Below are 16,594 nucleotides of genomic sequence, written 5' to 3' on the forward strand. Positions count from 1 at the left end.
TCTGTATGCAGCTCCATCATCACTCGTAACAAACATAGAACCACAACTCCATTCTGTTGTTCCGCACTAAAAACAAAAATGGCACCAAGGAGTACTTGACATAGCAGATTCATCACAAAAAAAAAGGTCATGACTAATGATCAGGTGAAGTTAATGCACATCTTTGTGGGTTTGTGAAGCACTCTAGCATAGTATAATGGCTTGAAATGCAACATACCCGCAATCAGAAAAATATGGTATGAGAATGACGGCACAAATAGGAGCAGTTAGATTACGTCTTTAATTCTTTCAGAACACTATCACTGTACACGTCAAAGAGCAAGTAAACAGTATTTACAGGAGTTAAAGTAACACTGGAAGAGTTGTGTTCCCGGAAGTGGTGTGAGCTGTGGAGGGCACTATGGCCATACAGGGGCATCACATTTCCTCACTGTTACAAGGGGTCCCCAAGAAGCAGCTCCCAAAAACACCGCTTGTATATTACAAGTGGCACAAGTGGGAACAAAATGGAACGTTGATCTGCGCACGGCACAAGTGGAATAGTCAGCATGTTTGCTTCAGGAGGCATGTGCATGATTGGTCTCATCTGGCACTGCAGGTGGTTCAGGATCACTCACCAGCCCAGGCTCTCCATTTTCCAAAGAGACATGAGCATGACACAGGGGGCACTTGTCTTGTATGTACAGCCACTTGCGAAGACATGTTCGATGGAAGAAATGCTGGCACTTTGTTATGCAAGCTGATCGCATCTCAGAGTAGCAGATGGAGCAGACATCGTTGTGCAGCAAGAGCTGCTCTGGCGTTGCCTCGGGAAGGGACTCTGTCTTTCGTACAGCCTCACGGCGCAGAAGGAAGCTCTTCCAGCCAGCCTGCATGCGCTGCCATACGTTGAAGTAGCAGTGGACAAGCAGGATGGATGCATTGGCCCAATTCCACTTGCCTGTTGTGGATTCCCAGAAACCCATTCCTACAACAAATAGGGCTACCAAGAACTCCAGTATTTTTGTCACTGCTCGAGCCATATAAATGACATCATCCAATGCCTCCCAAGGTTCTGTCCGCCATGCATCATACACAAACAGACCATAGATGACTAGCAGACCCACTACCTGTACAGAAGTAAGGATGCATGAGGAAAGCACAATCATCATCCAAAAATCGATGGGGAAGAGAGTAGAGAGTCGCCAAGTAATATGCAATGGGAAAGCGACCAGAAAGGTGCACATGCCCAAAGTCCGAACATGTCGTCCAACTTGCCGACTTTGTGATGCGCTCAGAGCCAAAACCACTGGCTCTGTAATCTCCAGCACTGACTGAAGCATAGATGACATGACAATGAACAAAATTATGAGTAGTACAGCCACTCTGCTGGGCATCTTGATTTCAGTTAGGCCAGTCTGCAGGGCCAGCAACAGCATGGTGATACCCTCTGTCCAGCCACTGTGCATTGGATTGTCATTTAAGAAAGTAAAGCTCCCATGCAGGAATGCCTTGGTTCCTGAGAGTGTGAGATAAGCCAAATAAGAGACTGTCACTGAGGAGGCGACCAAAGTCACAGGACTGGAGCATACGTTGCTAGCTGAGCTTAGAGCTAGCAGATACCATGGGCTCTCCCATGTAGGATAACTTTCTGCCAACTTAACGCAGAATTCAATCAGCCAAAAGACAAGAAAATGGGTTGGCACAAACAGCTTGTTCCAAAACAGTGTCATCAGACCAATCCAGCCAAAGCGCATGGTCAGCAGCAGTGTGTCCAGGTAAGTGTCTTTCAAGAAGCTGATCAAAGATGGTACCTGACTATACAGATAGCACGCCACGCTGACACACATCAGTGCATTGCCAAAATTATGAAGGACTTCAAGCGACTCTGGAGGAAAGTCCAGGACACGAGCCATTACAGGAAGCGTATAACATGACAAGATGGGAAGCATGGGCCGTGAACGGCCTTCTAGCAGAGCGAACACCATGCAGGCCAGCACAATGTGGGCCAGAAAGGCAGTCACCTGCCTTCGGGCAAAGCTTTCATCAACATCCAAATGTCGCGACAGACTTGTCTCCATCTGGATGTAGTACTTTGACAGGAGATGAGAGCTGAGCAGCAGCAGCGCGCTCACAAAGTTGGTGTAGAGAGAGCGCACCCGTGGAATGGGCAGCAACAGCAAAAGGAAGCCGTGGACAAGAACTGAAAGAAAATTTTTAAATACTCGGGTAAGTTAGCGTCGCTCTCAAGAAACCCAAGTCCAAGTATTTACCTAGGTTTGTCAGCACTGCGTTCAGCACTCCAGGAAGCGACATGGACTGCGGCACCGACTTATTTCGGTCATGCTGCCACCAGTAGTCAATAATAAACAAGCCCGGCACACGCATGATTATGCCAACGGCTGCTTCCACTTGGGCTCTAGAAGGCCTCATCCCGAAACCTGCGAATATCAAAGCACGAACAATATGTTTACTTCCTGCGCACCATCGCGAGTGGCCCCAAGTGTCCATGTGAGATCGTGGATAATATTGCTTAGAGGCCCAGTGATTTCGAAAAAAGTAAAACAAGCACGTCATTAAAAATGACTAATCGCTTATCACAAAAGTTACACATCCGTGCGACACACATCTCGTAGGCGGTCGTTCTGCAGCGCAATAGCATCCGCGCTCACCAATATGTCATCTGTGATCAACACAGTGTCAGCTGTTATTTTCAACAGAAAGTAAAGCGCTTGAGCACTTCCTAACGCACCTGCGTGCGCAGAGTGAAACCACTGTCATGCATTCAAAAAGAAAACACATACTGCCGTTTCACTCCTCCGTTCTGTACGCACCAGATTCAGTTCGCCAGGGCAGCAGTCATGGAGTACCAGGTACTCAACCGGCAAGAAAGCAAAACCCTAAACTGCCGTATCACGTCTGTGTCAACCAACGGCCACAATATTCCAGAAAACGCAACATGTTCACACGCACACCTCACCACCTCACATCGCTGACCCACCAAGATGGTAAACACAGAGCGAGCACCCCGCAGCGGCGGTGCGTCAAACTACTCCACAGCAAATGATAAAACAAATTCGTCCACGTAGTCCACGTGTCGATCGATGTTGCGGTGTTGCCCCTGTGGCCTTAATGCGCAATTCACCCCGCTGATATGAAGCGCTGTGTACCCGTCAGTAAGCTGCTAGTTCTCTTGCAGCAAGTACTCGGTTCCTTATTGCCTGTGTAAATCGTTCTAGTGCTTCCGCAAGCACTTGATGATCCGTTTCACACGTACTGGTGACGCCGCCAGATTCGTGGCTATAATATGAATAATAATAAATGAGAAAGAGATGGTGACCTTTTCACAGTGAAGAAAATGATTGCGTCAATCCTTCCTACTAAAGCAATGCCTACACAGTCCATGATATGATAAAAGCAAACTTCCTTTGAAAACAGACGGTACATGTCCAGCAATTGCAATGACCTAAGACATATGTCACTGTATGCTTACACATACTTGCTCAGACCCTTGTACATTTTTGTAATTGCAATGAAAAACCTCTTTTAAAATTAGTGTTAAACACTGGTATAAATTCAGACTGTAAATTTTAACAAATTTCGATTTACTTGAAGCTATCATTGCTGTTATGCTGCATATTCATAACGTAAGCAATTGCACAGCGTGGAATACAGGACGAAACACTTGAAGAAGTACACACGGACAGCGCTGACTCTCAACTGAGGTTTACTGCATAAGACACATGCGCAAAGAAAGAATGCTGCATATGTTACGGTACTGCATATGGCTGGTCTAAACCTTTTGCGACAAAATGCATTGGTGTTCCAGTCACTTTTAACTCTTATGCGACGTTTTGCTGAAAGTGGTGTATTGCGAAAAAATTAAATGGAGCAATGGTGCCTGTTTAGTGCAAGTTTGACAAGAGATTGCCAGTTTCAAAATTCATTGCGAGTCAATGTCATGAGTTGCAATATATATATGTGATAGAAACAGTGCCAAGGACAGAGAGAGAAATAAGGGAACAGGATGGTGCGCTGACTATCTGGAGAGCCAGTGCACCATTCTGTTCCCCTATTTTACTGTCTCTGTCTTTGGCACTCTTTATTAAATACATGTGCGAGTGTGCGAGTGTATTCATTATAAAAGAAGGCAGGGCGTGCAAACATGGACACAGGAGAGGAGAACACACACATTACAATATTGTTTTATAAGTTGGCTAGTAAAATTTTTAATTATTTAATTATGCATTATACTTTCAGTGCACATTATGTCCACATAGGTGATCCACTCAAATGAGGAGATTTGTGCTGTATATTCCACAGGTAATTGGTCAACATAAAAAAAAAGCATACATCACACACATGCACATAGGATCCTCCCGCTTCACTTAAATAAAATCCTGGCTATGCTCCAGTGTTCTGGCTATTTACTAAAGCCAGTGTCACATGGGCACTTTTGATCATGATCAAGGCCAATTCAGATCTACAATGGTCACTGCTGCACGGTCCAAACTAATCCAGATTGAGTTTGGGACAGACGTCAGTCAAATCGTGATCTCAATGCACAGATCATGTTTAAAAGTGTCCGTGTGACAATAGTATAAGAATAGAGATTAATGGGTGCCCGGAACGCTCAATGAGGTCATAGCACTAGAAAGATAGGGCAGTGCCATGGCCTCATTGAATGTACGAAACCAATTAGCCATAATGTCTGTACTCTTGGGTGCATGGATATCAATTTAGTAACGGCTACCTTGTCTTGCCCACTGTCTATTACGGTGCATGATGACAAACCAAGTAAATCAATTAATCTTGAGTTAACAGTTGTGTGCTACCTTCTATCACACATAAATGCTAAATACTGACAGTATGTTACAAAAATTTATGTCCACCACTTTGCGTAATTGAACAAATACATCAAGTGCTTGCGATTATCATTTTTGTTTTCAAGATTGCTGTTACAGATATTGCAAGTCATTCTCATAGATATGTTGTATAGTGACTATACTACAGTCATCCATTTGTCTTTTTATCGTTTGTTCCTTTCTGTACAGTCTAGTTTCCTGATATGGCCAGTACATGAGATTAACTGACAGTAAAATGAATGCGAGAAAAAACAGCAAAAATATGTATTTTTTTTGTTGCTTGCTTTTCTGCACATGTTTGAAACATGAGCAACCCAATTATCATGGAGGCAGTGCATATATGTACAGTTGCCACAAAAAAAGATTAGGACAAGTGACCGATGACCACAGCAACAAAATCGTGAATGGCATTGGAAATTTGGGCTTCAGGGTGGGCTACTTTTTACCAGCCACTCAGATTGTGCCTGCTATTCTCTTGTTGTCATGCTGGGGAACAAGATGCCCAGTGTCGTAATTTCCCGCTGCGGCATTCGCCACTTGTGCTAATTTTTTTCTGTTGCGACTGTACAACCATACTATATAGTCCCTACTAAACTGCTGAACAGTAACACAACATCGTAAGTAACGGTTACATTTTGCAATTACAGCCTTTTTGAGTTAGTAAATATTACTAATGCTGTTACTACACCAAAATAGGCAAGTGACAATCTCTGAACTTGCAACTCTTAAGGAAGCTGATCACAAGCCTACCTTAGCAATGTTGGTCAAGAAAAATGGAAGCTGTGTTGTGCCAAGTATTTTTGTGCCATTTAGAAGTCACCATTTGAACTGTCTCCCCGCAAAAGTGCTGGGTGCAGTGGTATTCTGCATCTGTAGAATGTGTTACTGTTTTGCATTTGCATTTCATACTGGGGGAATGAAATCAAATTATACAAGGAATGGTAAATCTCCAAGTTACCCGCGTGTATTCAATCCAAAGGCAACAGAGGGTGGCTTAATAAAATCACTCCTTTGCCTACACTTCTTCCATTCTTGGTTTCACATCAGTTTACCCCACTGAATTTAAAAAAAGATTATAGGCAGTGCCTTTCAGATTTAAGTGTACTAACAGACAATTTTTCACAGCACTTAACAGTCTAGTTTTTCATTGCCTTGAATGACACAGTATCCAATAGAGCTATCTCACAACCTTGCTTCTAATGAGCACATTCAAATCAAGATGTTTTGCAGTACCACATGCAATTTATTATAGCTCTTGAGAAAATCAATGAAAACTACACACCTACCCAATTTTGTGGCTCTGTGCTATATAGAGTATCGCAGGAAGCTCGGCAGTGAATATGCTAGCTGTAGCATTGAGTTTGCAGACTCATGGCTGTTTCCAATTACAGCAAAACCAATGTGCACCCCTGTTCCATAACTGTCAGCATGAAAGTGAGTCAGTGAGTGGTACTATGTTTGTATGGTATATACCCTTTCCATAGTTGTAAGGCTAGCTTTCCTGTGATGCAGCTTGCCCAACTAATGGCAGCTAGTCACTTTTGCAGAACATGCGTGTTCAAGTGCAGATCGCTTGCGCTATGACGTGGAAAATGTAGACTCAGCTTTCTTGATGTAAACACGTATAATAGACAAGCCCCAGCACGTGCAACTAGGACCTTCTCTACACTTGAAACACAACAGGTGCTGCCATTAGTTGGGTGAATGTGCAGCACAGGGAAGCACACTTGCGGATTATGAAAAGGGTCTATAAGGCCCATGGTAGGGGCTGTAGAGTGCATAGCATCACATAACAATACCTAGACAGAAAATATGGGGTCAATTAACTTTTTCCACAGCATAGAAAGCTACTTATTCAGACAATACAGCATGGTTGTCTTAAAAAGAGCCAACTATAGCCAAAGTAATATAGCCACACAACATCTAACCAAATGCTTAAAAATCATGTGAATTTATTTTGGAGGTTGAAGGCTCCGTTTCTTTTTCATACTCTATTTCTACATGTGGCCGCTTTCTTCTGGATTGCATGGCCACCACACTCTCTTTGTCTGCTTCTTCCTCTTCTTCGGAAGTGCTCTCCTCTCCAAGGTCCTCCAAATCAGAGACATCACTTTCTTCCATATCATCAGCAGCAACATATTCAACTGATCCCTGAAGATAAAGAAAACACAACTTTTCAGCACTTCTTTAACCAAGTAAAAATAACTGGCATACACATGATATCAAGAAGTTATCCCAATACTACAATGCACTCATTTTAACAAATTAAAAGTTCACAACTGTGAACATATAGGTATGTTTTGAATCTACAGTGAAGGATAACCATGGGCTATAAGCCACAAAAGTAAGAAAGACGTAACACATGCAGACATATCACTCCCACTGCTACGGCATTGTCCAAACATCACACAAGGAGTAAATTTAAATAATTATAGTATAGATTCCTTGCACAACACAGAGCAAGAAGAAAAACTCAACCAAAAGGCTTGGTTTATGCTGCACTCCACCGAAAATCTGTCCCATATATATACAGTCGCACTCAATATGACTTGCAACACGGGAGCGCGCGGCCTCAAGAGTGTAATGATTGCACACGGCTTCGACATGCTTCACTTCTGTAATTTAATATTATTTTCTTATTTGGGAACATTCCTCAGTGAGAGAACAGCGTTTAGTTGTAGAAATAAGGGCCAGTGGAAGGAATGCGAAAAATCTTTAAATTTGTGAGGCCACGCACTCCCGTGTTGCAAGTCATACTGAGTGCAACTGTACATGACACAGTCAACCCATTTTCTGGTATTCTCTCCTGAGGTGGCACTACTTTGCCATCAGTTAATTACTTCCTGCCTCAGCACAGCTGCTCTGAAACTATTCCACACTGCTGACTGCTGTCATTGGCAATGATAATTTGGCCAATCAAGAAAGCTGCTGCGGTAGGCACTCCAGAAAAGCAGCCCCATTGATGAGAAAATGTAATGAAACTGACTGCAGTCCAAGAAGCCCAACACATTTGCATGTACCAGCACATTCCAGTTAAGACAAATAATAATAACTGTTGGGGTTTAACACAGGCCTCAAGCATTTTCGCCTCCATCGAAAATGTGGCCACCGCGGCCGGCATTCGATCCCGCGACCTGCGTGTGAGCAGTCGAGCACTATAACAACTAGACCACCGTGGCGGATAGTTAAGATGAACCCCTGTGCAGTGGTAAGGTGCCCATAATGTTACAATGGCTTCAACATATCCAGAGTACTCAAACCATCTCCAATCACTCAATTGTTATGGCTGTGTATACTCTATTGTACTGCCAAGTGCCTCATAGGATATTCACCTAGCAAGACCCATAGGAGGCATCTACCCTTCAGAGCTTCTAGGAATAAAAGCCGATTGCAGGATTAATTGGTCAGTGGTTGAAACAAACAAAAGCCCTTTATGGTGTTGTTGGAAAAAAATAGAAGAGGTTGATCAAACCAGAGTCATTACATGCGTAAGTAGTAGCACATTACAGAAATAGATGCTTGCATGAAATAAAAAAGGAAGGAAAAATCAGAGCCAGAATGCTAGACTGCAATTGATCAACTAACAACTATAGAAGGATAGATGACTACATGGCACCACTCATTCTCAAAGGGGATGTCAAGTATTATCACAATCATCATCATGTATAACCAAAATTTGTAATGCAGCCTGTTGAGGAGCTTTTTTAACAGTAAAAACAGACAGAGGACAAGACAAGTAGGCAACACACATGGGTGCTGACTTTTAACTACTTTTATGTTGGCATATGTGTCACACACTCATCTTGTCCTTCATCTGTTTGCATTGTAGAACATTTACCATGAACGTGCACAAGATGTGGCTCATGCTGGCCGCTTCCATGTACCATTATCAATATTAGGTGCTTTTATATGAGATAGAAGGTTATTGATCCAAACTAGAGCACTGCACGGGCCGTATTTCTCGGCCCGGGCCCGGCCCGGGCCCGGAACTCGTTCAAATTTACCCGCCCGAAGCCGGCCCGGTGACTCAAAATGAGACCCGGGCCCGGCCCGAACCCGAGAAAAAATTTCGCCTACCCGGCCCGGCCACAGATCAGGCCCGACTGAGGCCCGACCCAGTAATCTAGGTGGTGTTGCCCGAACATGGAATCGACAGCAAGGTGTTTTAAGTGGCAAATATCTATGCTTTGTTGGCATATGTTTCGCTATCAATTATGCTTTAACATACGGTAATTTCTTGTAAAAAGGGGCTCACGGTGCAAACAGTTGAGCAGACATATTGGATACAATGATTGTTTGTTCGGCAGTGGTATACCGTACCCATTTTTTCTGCAAGTACACTGGGGATCATGAAGGGCGTTTTGTAGCAGACATTGTAGCAACGAAAGTGATTTGCAGCACGAGTTCAGTTTCGACAGGGAGCGCAATAACAACAAAGGATGGATTGATGAATGGAGAAACTTTATAATTGTCCATCGGAACGCGCACGTTGCGGGCCGCTCCGACATCGGAACAGAAAGACCAAGCCTCTCTGCTGCGTCGCAGGCCCGTTGGACTGCCCATATGGCTGTTCTAGCGCGGAGCTGGTAACAGCAGCCTCCCATTTGGACGGCGTGAGGACTTCGCCGCCACGTAGCACGGAGCACCGCCAGAGCATCTGTTCTAGACTGGCTTGGCAGAGAACAAAACGCTCACTTCACATTGTTTTTATTGCACTCTATAGCCTATTGAAATTTATAGCATGCTCTTCCTGCACATTCCAAGGCCCTATATAGTGCACTATATAGCGCACTATATAGGGCCTCAAACACGCGGCTCGCGGACCTCTCGCTAGCGGCCCGCCGCACGCACATGGCTGTCTTCAACCTATTTTCTTTATAAGTATGTTCTTGAGATACACAGGCACCACAGCTTGAAAGCATATTTTATTGCGATAGCAATTATATGGACAGTCTCGGCTGGATTTTGCCGTCGCCGTGGCCGTCGCCGCCGTCATGCACCGTATATGTATAAGTATGTATATATATATATAAAAGCCCCAAAGAAAAATAATTCAGAAAAATGCTTCCGAAGCGCGGAATCGAACCAGGGACCTCTTGCTCCGCAGCGAGTGGCGCTAGCCACTACGACACGAAACACAGATTCTCCACGTAGGTAACGGCGAGCGTTATATGCGCAACCTTTACCGCTGGACGGACTCAGAGACGGCTGCGCTTATAAGCGTTTCTTCATTACCAGCGAGATGGCGTTAGGAGCGCGACAGGCGCATTTAAAAGTCGTCGGCGAGCTCGCTCGCTTCTTCAGGGAGAACCTTGCCCTTCCGCTGTCTGCTCGCGCGGTTTTCTTGTGCTGAGGGGAAGAGGGATGTTTCACGCTTTCACCGTGATGTCCGCGCTCATGTTACGGAGCGTACGAAAGCCACTCGAGCTCAAGGGACGCCGCTAAACGAACAAACAGAAGATGAGCGCGAACTATCAAGTGTCACAGCTCGACACTTGAAGCACGCTAGTTTCCTTCGCTGCTTCGGCCGCCTTTGCAACAGGAGCGCTGTTCAAACTGAGAGTATCCATTGGCGAGCGTCACTTCATATAGCATTAGTTTCTTGCTATCGCATTCATTGCTTCGGCCTTGCGGCGAAACTGTGACTTTTTTCCTGAGGCGCACCCTGCGGTCACTGTGTGTTGATACATAACCGCGAAACAAGACCTATATTTCAGAATCGGCGTCCAGATTTTAGTCATTATGGGTGATACGAAATGACTAGTTCCCCAGACGTGAAACAGAGATGTCCGTTTAATGGCAATACTAAAGGCGAACTGCCCCTCGGTTTCCTCTTCTTCGATAGAGTCTGGCACGCTCCAAGTTGCTCCGTTCCGAACTATTTTGCAACAATGGGTGTCGATATGTTGTTGGACTCTTGCCGCTAGATCTCCTTTAGAAATAATCCCGTATATGAGATATGGGAAAGGTCTGCTGTGAAATGACAGTAGTTTTAAAACCTCTTCTCCCCTCCCACGCTTCTGCCTTCGTCATTGCCCTAGCCCTGGCGGGAGTAAATTTTCGTGAATGCGGCCCGTTAGCTGAGGTCAGTTTAAGACCCGTGATATGGCGGAACAAGACGAAAGCTCAGACATTAACAACGTGGCCACAACAAGCAAGTTGTGCATGTCGATCTCTCGCCACATGACCACTGGGAGCCGTCACATGTCACAGAAAAAGAATGTGCCTTTATAGGGATTCTATGTATCAAGACTCCGTGCAGTGCTTTAGTTTTAGAGGGGGGGCTCTAACCTTGAACAACGTTTCCCCGCTTTGTAGCACTAGCTGTGATCGCTCTTGCGATGACATCTCATAGGTATAATTTTTTTATCATTACATTTATTACTGCGATTACAGAGTAACATTTGGGATATAAAATATTAACGAAAGCAAATAAAGCACGGAATAGCGAGATGTTGCATATAAGCGGCTGGTCTATTTACTTTTAGCTCGCCCGTTTCAGATAAATCAAGTAGCTCATATGCAAGAAGAAAAAGCAGTTCAGTACTTATCCCTCATAAAACTCCAAACAGCGTACCCCACACAGAAAAAGCATTGTTTCGAGATAAAATGTGGGACTTATATGTATGCACAGCGTATGCGGAACAAGGCACATTAAAGAGAAACACGATTTTTCTGTTACCAGTAAATTACTATTTCACCACTCCAAAAGCACTGCGCTCGCCACGACAAGACTCTTGCTAAGAGAGAAAACTCGCAGGAAAATGCAAGTAACTACGCCAACTTGAAATTCACGCACCTAACACGGCGACGTCATAGATTCTGACGGCATCTACTGGGCCCTACGTAGCTTATAGTTGGTAAAAATGAAGTACATTGACCTCCGAGGGGCCTTAACAGACTTGACATACCAAGTTTCTGGAAATTTCGTTGAGCCAAGGTCCCCAAAATACGACGAATACAGTTTAAAATCCATGACGTCACGTGTGGAGATTGCAGCGCGAAATTTCGAAATGGAACTTTCATCTTGATTTTCTCCTTTAATAATGGACTCACCGATGGTGAAATAATGACGTTCGGATTCTCAGAGTACACTCTATCGGTCTAAACCGATTCAGTGTTTCACTTTAGTGACCCTCTAAGAACGGAGCAAAGTCCAAGCCCGGCCCGACCCGAGCCCGCCACCTCAAACCCGGGCCCGGCCCTAAGCCCGGAGCTTCAGGCCCGAGCCCGACCCGGGCCCGCCGTGAAAGCTACTTTACCCGGCCCGACCCGGCCCACGGGCCGGGCCGGGCCCGGGTTTTCGGGTAGGCCCGAGCCCGTGCAGTGCAAACAAGTGCAACCCCTCGCTTTCCCTAAAATATATCTTCAGACTAGCCACAGCTCAACACAGTGTAGATATAGGTTCTTTACAGTTTTGAATTGTATACTGTATTCTACTGTACTCTGTTCTATGCGATGGCTGCTAAGGCAAGGCTAAGGTCCCATAAGATGGCCTAAAATTCAAAACAATGCTTCTTTGTATTATACTGCTAAATTCACATGTTGATGGCAGTAAATAAATCACCTGCGGACGATTTTTCAGTATTTCACTGGTTTTATGTGGTGTGCTTTCCCCTACAGCATCAGCCACAGTGAAGTTCTGCACTTCATAAAACAAAGAGACTTAAGCACTGCGCATTTAGTAACCACTATCTTGTACATAAGGTATTTAAAACATTACAACACTGCCCTTCCTTCCAGCATACAAACTGAGGGAGCTTTCACTCACTCCTGTTGCATTCACATGAACGGAAAACACCCAATACAGATTTTGAAAACCAAGTGTCAAACCCTAAGTGAAGTACTACAGAGGACACACAGAAATAGCCAGGCCAGCTCACTTACCGAATTCATGCAATGTTAACAAAATTTGGGAGGGGAGTAATGTAAATGAGACAGATCACTTTTTTAATAGTTGCTCGATTACATTCTAGGGCAGTAATTGATCACTGTAGCCCATTACAATTTTGACCGAAGTAATTGTGATTGGTTACTTTTTTTCCATAACGCAAGACAACTGTGCGTCTTCTAAACTGAATTTACGACACTGCACAATTGATATTGCTTGAAAACCTCAGCACAAGAAATAGCTTAATCAGAGCCTTCAAGATACTTACCACATCCTGCTCGTCTTCATCCTCCTCTTCCTCTTCTTCATCAGACTCAACTTCACTTTCAACTTCCTCACTCTTAAGGGCATTGTCAAAGGCCTTCTGAGGGAAATTGTATATGTCCTTGTACTAAATAAGAGAGAAAACAAACAAAACAGACACAGCTGTCATGAGAACAATTTTTTCACTAGCAGCTTCCGCATATGCAGCATGCAAGTTTGATAAACATCTGAAACAGCAGAGTGTGACATGAGAAAGGCACCAGCATTGCAGGAGTGTCTCTTGAATTGTGCATTAACACCGTGCAAGACTGAACAATATACACTCTGGTTGGATGTCCGTGCTTCTGCAAGATACTCACCGTGCCCTGCCGTAACCGGTCCAGCAGCTCCTTTTCAATGGCTGTGTCGAGACGGGCAGCTACCAGTGCTTTTTCTTCTCTTCTCCGCTCACGACGTTCTATTTTGCGCTGCATTGGTACAAGCTTCCGTCTGCATTGAAAATTTATGGAGATTAATGAAAAATTATGTAAACTCTATCTGGGTCAATTTTCAACAAATTCGTAGAGTAGTGTCGGTGGTGTAAAATTGCATAACAGCTTTACTTGTTTCGCCCACGTAAATGAAAATCAGACACAATCTTTACTGCTGAATAAATGCCCGAGAACAGATGCACCTACACACTGTCATGCACCTACGCGCTGCACATCCCGCAAAATGCACTTATGTCATGGGACATAAGTGCACTTTAATTGCTGGGGAAATGGAAGCCAAGAAGACGCATTTCACTGAACAGGAATGCAAATGATATGCTGCGAAACACAAAGGTACACCTGCGCGCAAACAAAGTATGCAGTTCCAATGCACACGCTGGAACCTGCGTGAACTACACATAGATAACTTGTGCACTCATTTCATAAGCATGTCCACCCCAATGTATGCACAAACATCAGTAAACTTAAGTGCAAGCTTTACATAAAGCTTCACTCCACATTAGTTCTAACAAGTGCATTGTATCTGCTCAATTTTTACATATACGAGTTATATGTTTTGAATATTCAACTGCCTAATATGAACCATGTCATCTAGGTACACAGCACATTCAAGTTATACATTTCTGGTTACATGATGTACATCAATTAACGCATGCAATGGCATAATTTCTGAAGAATGCACTGTGTCCATGTTGGTCCTTTCAGTCCTTGTTCTTATTATGTGCTATAAAAGTGAACATGTATTACCAACATGCCCAAGCATATGCTCTTTCTGAAGATTGTGTTGGGGTTAAATTTACATATATTGACCAAAGTGGAAGTTCTCAGCTGCTTGAGTGCAACAAACATGACTGTGGCTTCAGGTGTTTAGATGTACATGGGCAGCAAAACCTGCCATGCTCAAATCAAATAGTTATAGTGTACCATCTTGAAATAAGTTGTGTTATTGTTTCCATGGGCAGTTAAAAACTGTGCGCAGAAACAACACCAGTGAAAACTATGCACAATATACAATGCTAATCATCAACAGAATTGAAGAACATGTGCAGAGTACAGGGAAGAGGCAGAATAGTCAGTTTTACATTTACGTATTATTCATTGTTGTTCAATTCTACTGACACCTTTTCTTAAAGTTAGTTTGCTTTCAGATATACCTACCATCAATCATTTGCTTCTCTTCCAATTTTCAAAACATAGTTGTTTAGAACTACGACAGTCATCTATTATGGTATCTGCCATGATAGTTACAATCATTGCCTAAAAAATAACAAAACAGCCCCTGGAAAATACTCTTGAGCTTTCCGGTCACTGGGCACATGTTTAAAAGCCTGACCCTACTTAAAATGGGCACCCTGTTAGTACCAGTGTTGCATAGCAATCTTCCTAGTACAATAAATATTTCTGAGGTCAAGAATTTGGCAGAATCCCGCCTGGCTGGGAAATGACATGGACGAAGAAAACACAGCGCCGACCAAAGTAAAAATATATTGAAACGACAAGCCCATTGTGAACAAGGCTCCTGTGTGGGAGCCGAAACGTCTTTTTAAGAATATATTTTTACTTTGGTTGGCGCTGCGTTTCCTTCGTCTAAATATTTCTGAGATCAGCTATCAAGATGCTACGTTCAAGCTACATAAAACAATGTTCATGCACAACAAAACATAGCTCATATCAGTAGACTTACAGTGTGAGGACACAAAAACAAGAAAGAAGGCAAACTGTGCAGAGTGTCGTCTTCTTGTCTTTGTGTACTCACACTGTAAGTCTACTGTCATGGATTTCCAACAAGCCTTAGCCTCCACCCTTGATAGCTCATACGTTGTGGGGATATTCAATAGGACACGTGATCATGCTGAGAAACTTTGTGCACACGACTTACTGTCGAGACAAGCGCAGCTTGCGCATGCGGATGATGTACTGAGTGATCTTCAACAAACGCTGCTTGCATTTCTGGCGCACAAATCTCGGCCAGTAGACCAGATGCTGGTTTATTTGCTCCAGTGCTTTCTCAAAGTTCTTAGACAGCTTCACTTTCTCCCACAGCCGGTCAGGAAAGGCAGCCCTTTCGATGGTCTTCATGTACAAGTAACAGACACCGTCTTCCTCCTTGATGGTCGCGTAGACAGAATTGGCTAGAGGACATGACGACCGATTGCAGAGACCCGTTAAGTTGAAATCGTTCCGGCAGAATTGCTGACCCTTGGTACTGCAAAGGCACACAAAACAGCATTCAGCAACGCAACATAAAGCTGAGTTCACATAACAAAGAAAAAATAATGCTTACTTGACTTTGAAGGAGCAGAAACTTCCTTTGATGATGCTCCATATAACCTTGAACAATAATAATAAAAGCACGTTCATAACCGTTCAACACGGGCTAATAAAGTTAGCGCTAGTCCGTTTCAGCAGCGTTGATAATTCGCTACGTCCATAAATTACGATCGCTGATGTAGCACCGAGTACCTAAAGCCCTGACCAATATTCAAAGGCGTATCGAAAGCGCATTAAATAAAATACCAATTCGATCACATAATAGGCAGTGTAAATGACAAGTTCAGCAGGCTCGCGGACTGCTTCACATAATCGTAATCACACTAAGTTGACAACAGCAATAAAACACATTGATGTCTAAACGACGACAAATAACTCTTACTCATAACAACAAGAATCACACCTTTATGACAACGAATGGTCCGCTATTTAATTAGACGACAGTAAAACACAGTCGCGCGTGCAGTAGACGTGAAGGTCCACACATGGAAATGTAGTAATATCACTCGCGCATAATCAACCAAAGACAACTTATAAAATACAACCACAGCGTACTTACATCGTCGTTCTGCATGGTTTTAAGATAAATAAAGGTTCCACTTTTCTACATTTGGTTTCAACAAACGATGCGGTAGAGCCCACACAGCTCCTCGTGCTATCACGGAGCCCAAAGAAAAGTCTTTCAGCAACAAGCCTTACGCGCAAACTGCCGTTGCAGGTACACGGCGCTGTGTGTCAAACCGCTAATGTTTTCAAATGTGCTTTTTTATATAATCAACGTGTTGCAAATTATTGAGTTTTTATATGGCACAAATATTATTAGTAAACTTCCG

General features: G+C 43.7%; 2 protein-coding genes across 3 annotated transcripts; both read right to left on the reverse strand.

Moving 5' to 3' along the window:
- Positions 1 to 278: 278 nt before the first annotated feature.
- On the reverse strand, positions 279 to 3,104 carry LOC119379115 (RING finger protein 145). 2 transcript variants are annotated; one of them, XM_037648294.2, is made up of 3 exons: positions 2,814 to 3,104; positions 2,253 to 2,420; positions 279 to 2,182 (listed from the first exon to the last, which is right to left on the reverse strand). In XM_037648294.2, the coding sequence occupies exons 2-3, from the start codon at positions 2,410 to 2,412 to the stop codon at positions 558 to 560; spliced, it is 1,785 nt and encodes a 594-aa protein (XP_037504222.1). In that variant the 5' UTR covers positions 2,413 to 2,420; positions 2,814 to 3,104; the 3' UTR covers positions 279 to 557. The 2 variants fall into 2 exon arrangements, with proteins under 2 accessions (XP_037504222.1, XP_037504223.1); XM_037648295.2 differs by having other exon boundaries at positions 2,784 to 3,023.
- Positions 3,105 to 6,776: 3,672 nt separating this feature from the next.
- LOC119379118 (protein MAK16 homolog) lies at positions 6,777 to 16,464 on the reverse strand. Its single transcript, XM_037648300.2, has 6 exons — positions 16,321 to 16,464; positions 15,775 to 15,821; positions 15,370 to 15,696; positions 13,359 to 13,488; positions 13,004 to 13,126; positions 6,777 to 6,995 (listed from the first exon to the last, which is right to left on the reverse strand). The coding sequence occupies exons 1-6, from the start codon at positions 16,333 to 16,335 to the stop codon at positions 6,780 to 6,782; spliced, it is 858 nt and encodes a 285-aa protein (XP_037504228.1). The 5' UTR covers positions 16,336 to 16,464; the 3' UTR covers positions 6,777 to 6,779.
- Positions 16,465 to 16,594: the final 130 nt, after the last annotated feature.

This window comes from Rhipicephalus sanguineus, chromosome 1 (assembly GCF_013339695.2).
Source record: "Rhipicephalus sanguineus isolate Rsan-2018 chromosome 1, BIME_Rsan_1.4, whole genome shotgun sequence".
Lineage (NCBI taxonomy): Eukaryota > Metazoa > Arthropoda > Arachnida > Ixodida > Ixodidae > Rhipicephalus > Rhipicephalus sanguineus.

What these genes read in the sequence shown, in the direction of transcription:
- LOC119379115 (XM_037648294.2), bottom strand. Translation starts at nt 2,412, where the DNA reads ATGAGGCCTTCTAGAGCCCAAGTGGAAGCAGCCGTTGGCATAATCATG. An exon ending in CGCAGTGCTGACAAACCTAG is followed by an intron (nt 2,183 to 2,252) that starts GTAAATACTTGG and finishes ATTTTCTTTCAG; the next exon opens with TTCTTGTCCACGGCTTCCTT.
- LOC119379118 (XM_037648300.2), bottom strand. An exon ending in TTCTGCTCCTTCAAAGTCAA is followed by an intron (nt 15,697 to 15,774) that starts GTAAGCATTATT and finishes GTGCCTTTGCAG; the next exon opens with TACCAAGGGTCAGCAATTCT. An exon ending in ATGAAGACGAGCAGGATGTG is followed by an intron (nt 6,996 to 13,003) that starts GTAAGTATCTTG and finishes CTTTATCTTCAG; the next exon opens with GGATCAGTTGAATATGTTGC.